The following is a 3,148-nucleotide window of genomic DNA, read 5'->3' on the forward strand; positions in this document are numbered from 1 at the left end:
AGTGGGGACTCAGTGAGGATACAGCCGTTCCCACCACAGACCGTCTGGAGATGCGGCAAGGTGCTGTCGCGGATCGATGAAAGGTCCTATGAGATACAACTGCAATCTGGGAGTGTCATCAGGAGAAACCGCAGACACCTCAGACTGGTTCCGGAAAGGGCAGTCAGGGACCCCGTTGATGTGGACATCAACTTCCCAATTCAGGCAGAGGTTACAGGACAGGGTCAGGCAGGGTCTGTCCATCCTCCGCACAGGGTTTTAGACCACACACCAAAGGACATGGGTAGCGGAGAGACCACTGTCACAACCAGAGCAGGTCGCACAGTCAAGATGCCACAACACTATAAGGACTATGTCCTGTCACACAGATAAATTACTCAGTGTTGCTCATGGCCTTTGGGGGGTTTACATCAAAATGGGGAAAATGACAATAAGTGTTCAAAACAGAAAAAGGACAATGGAATATGTTTATGTTAATAATTACCTGTTATAAAGAAATGCACTCTGAACTGAAAAAAAAAAAAAAACTGTACTGTATATGTTGAAATGGGGATGAGCTATGTTCAGGCTCGGAATGATGCGAGTCATGTGACAGTCAATGTTTTGTTTTGAATTTTTTCAGAGGTCACTAAAGATGAATAGTTTGTTTTCAGAGGTACTAGTCAGATGTTGAAATTAAGGGGAAGCTGTAATTCTGAAAAGAAAAGGGATGTTACAATAGGAACTACTGTTTGTATAGGTGAAGCGCTCGGACAGTTTTAGGGGCCGGAAGCGTATGCAGCAGGGCATCCAGACCGAGCTGTATTGTTGTTTACACGCCTGAATTAATAAAGTTAAAGACCCTATGAGTTAAAGTGGACCGAGTTTGTGCTCTTTGAGGAATTACAAGAAAGAAACGAACAAGAATAAAACACTTGTGAGAAGCTGACTAAGCCCACGTGGGTCAGAATGCAACCAGAACAGAATAACTGTTAGTGTTTGAAAAGCCATAAATACATTCTTTTAGAATCAGTAAAGAGCTCAAACTTTACTGCACAAAGCTTTTTTTTAACAGCAGTGTGAAAAACATCAACATGTCCATCTGCAGCCTGTGAAGTATGCTGCTGCTTTCCTGCTGAGCTTAAAAAGAATTTAGAAATCAGATGTAATAGGTTACATTACTTTCATGCACTTTATTATGTAACTATTTTACATCACGTTTTCTAATATGTTGATTTCTAAATTTGAACAAAATGCAATAAATGAAATAAACATGTTTTTCCCCATTATTCTTCAATCAGAACAAAAATATCTTGAAAAGTTGTGAGTCATTGTGAGTATTCTGTAACAGATTTGACTGTGAATTGTTGAATTTTTTCACTGTATCATCACCTTTTTTTCTAAGTGTAAACTGAAGTTAATGAACATTTTAAACCAATAAAGTCTGACATCATTCTCAGACTGGTTGAAGTTTTCCTCTCACATGGTGAAAAGTAGGTGCCCACTGAAGGTGTTATGATGATTTTGATTGTCGTAGATTTTGGCATTAGCACAGAGATGCAAAAACACCTGATCTCCAGCCTCCAGAACCAGAGAAGCTCCATTAGAAGAAGTTCCATAATGGGACGGCTGAAGTTCATACGCTGCAAATATTTGCTCTCCGTTCTTAAACAGCACAGCACATGTAGCATGTGAAGCATCTCCAACTGCACCAACATACCACTCAAAGTGGTAGGCTCCCCTCACTGGGGCAGTGAAAATACCTGTGGGACATGTCATGTTAAGTCAGCTGCTAGAACATCTGGAAGTGTTATTCAGTGTTATTAAGAATAAGCAGACAAGGATGGATGGATGGACACCTGTGTGTGGGCTGTAGGCGTTTCCAATGTTTGTGACTACATGTTTGAAGACCAGCAGAGTCTCTGTGCTAAAGGGTCCGTTAGTTTGTTCCCCCTCAGTCAGCAGAGCGGCTGAGAACACCACCTGTTTGACTGAGACACAGAAAAAAATTATTCTCAGCTTTTTGCTTTTTCTCCAAATATGAGACCAAAATATGAATTTCCAATGAACAACAAGCAAATCACAGTGACTGCAAACATGACGGCATCAGCAGGATCACTTTCTGTGTTTATGTAAAAGGACTCTTGTGCTGACCAGAAATCTCGTTTGTCTGCATCAGGATTCATTTCATTTAGTTTCATACAGGAAATATTCTGTGATGAGTCAGTTTGAGGATTTATTACTGAATATGAAGGCACTGAAAACATGGTTATTGGTGAATAAACGGATTGTACAGTACCCTGTAGCTGCTGCTTTAACTTGTAAACCTCAGACTTGTGTCTCTCCAGTTCTTCCAGCTTTGATTCATGTTCTGAAAAAAAAGATGTTTCAGTTTTATAATTTTTTCTGCTTTAATATTTAATATTGACCAGCTGTGTGTGTGCGCATGCACGTGTGTGTGTGTCTCTGTGTGTGTGTGTGTGTGTGTGTGTGTGTACCTTTCAGTTGCTGCTTCAGTTTGTCGTTCTCAGTCTTCTGGCTCTCCAGTTCTTTCAGCTTTGCTGCGAAGTCAGAAAAAAAGATCATCAATAATTTAATGAGTTTTCCTGAACCTTCATTTTTTTTCAGTCTTTAATATTTCTGATATGCTGTATTTTAACTCAGCAAACGACACAAAACCCAGTCTTGGTCATGTCTCATTTCTCATATTTTTGAGGTGATTCCTCTGTAACACAACAGTGGGTCATATGAAGGTTTCCTGTTTCTTCTCTCCCTGCCTCACATAATACTGCACCTTGATTCTCCTGCTTTAAGATCCTGATCTCCACCTTCTGTTCAGCCAATGAGGCGGTCAGCTGTCTCAGCACAGCATGGATGTCCTGTAAACAGGGCTGCTGTGCTGCAATCTGCTGACCAAAGAGTTCCTTTTCTGCCTCTGTCTGATCTGCTGAGACAGAGCAGACCAGAAGCAACAGCAGGAAAAACATGCTGATCTCCATTTTCTCACCAGAAAGCTGCTGCATAGCCAGGCTTTTCATAACATCCAAAAAAAAGGCGTGAATGAGGAGGTAACTCCCCCACCCTACAAACACACCCCCACACTCCTCACACAGGTGGTCTCCTCCATGTCACCCACCTCACACATTCCTGTTTATAATAACTTTATACA

At 41.2% G+C, this 3,148-nt stretch overlaps 1 protein-coding gene across 1 annotated transcript; it reads right to left on the minus strand.

Moving 5' to 3' along the window:
• Positions 1-902: 902 nt before the first annotated feature.
• On the minus strand, positions 903-3,148 carry LOC115792654 (uncharacterized). The gene is made up of 5 exons (XM_030747272.1): positions 2,774-3,148; positions 2,478-2,540; positions 2,279-2,350; positions 1,839-1,970; positions 903-1,742 (listed from the first exon to the last, which is right to left on the minus strand). Exons 1-5 carry the CDS (start codon positions 3,015-3,017, stop codon positions 1,459-1,461), a joined length of 795 nt encoding a protein of 264 aa, XP_030603132.1. The 5' UTR covers positions 3,018-3,148; the 3' UTR covers positions 903-1,458.

The sequence above is a fragment of the Archocentrus centrarchus genome, chromosome 14 (genome assembly GCF_007364275.1).
Source record: "Archocentrus centrarchus isolate MPI-CPG fArcCen1 chromosome 14, fArcCen1, whole genome shotgun sequence".
Lineage (NCBI taxonomy): Eukaryota > Metazoa > Chordata > Actinopteri > Cichliformes > Cichlidae > Archocentrus > Archocentrus centrarchus.

What these genes read in the sequence shown, in the direction of transcription:
- LOC115792654 (XM_030747272.1), bottom strand. Translation starts at nt 3,017, where the DNA reads ATGAAAAGCCTGGCTATGCAGCAGCTTTCTGGTGAGAAAATGGAGATC. An exon ending in ACTGAAGCAGCAACTGAAAG is followed by an intron (nt 2,351 to 2,477) that starts GTACACACACAC and finishes CTTTTTTTTCAG; the next exon opens with AACATGAATCAAAGCTGGAA. An exon ending in GTTAAAGCAGCAGCTACAGG is followed by an intron (nt 1,971 to 2,278) that starts GTACTGTACAAT and finishes TCTGTGTCTCAG; the next exon opens with TCAAACAGGTGGTGTTCTCA.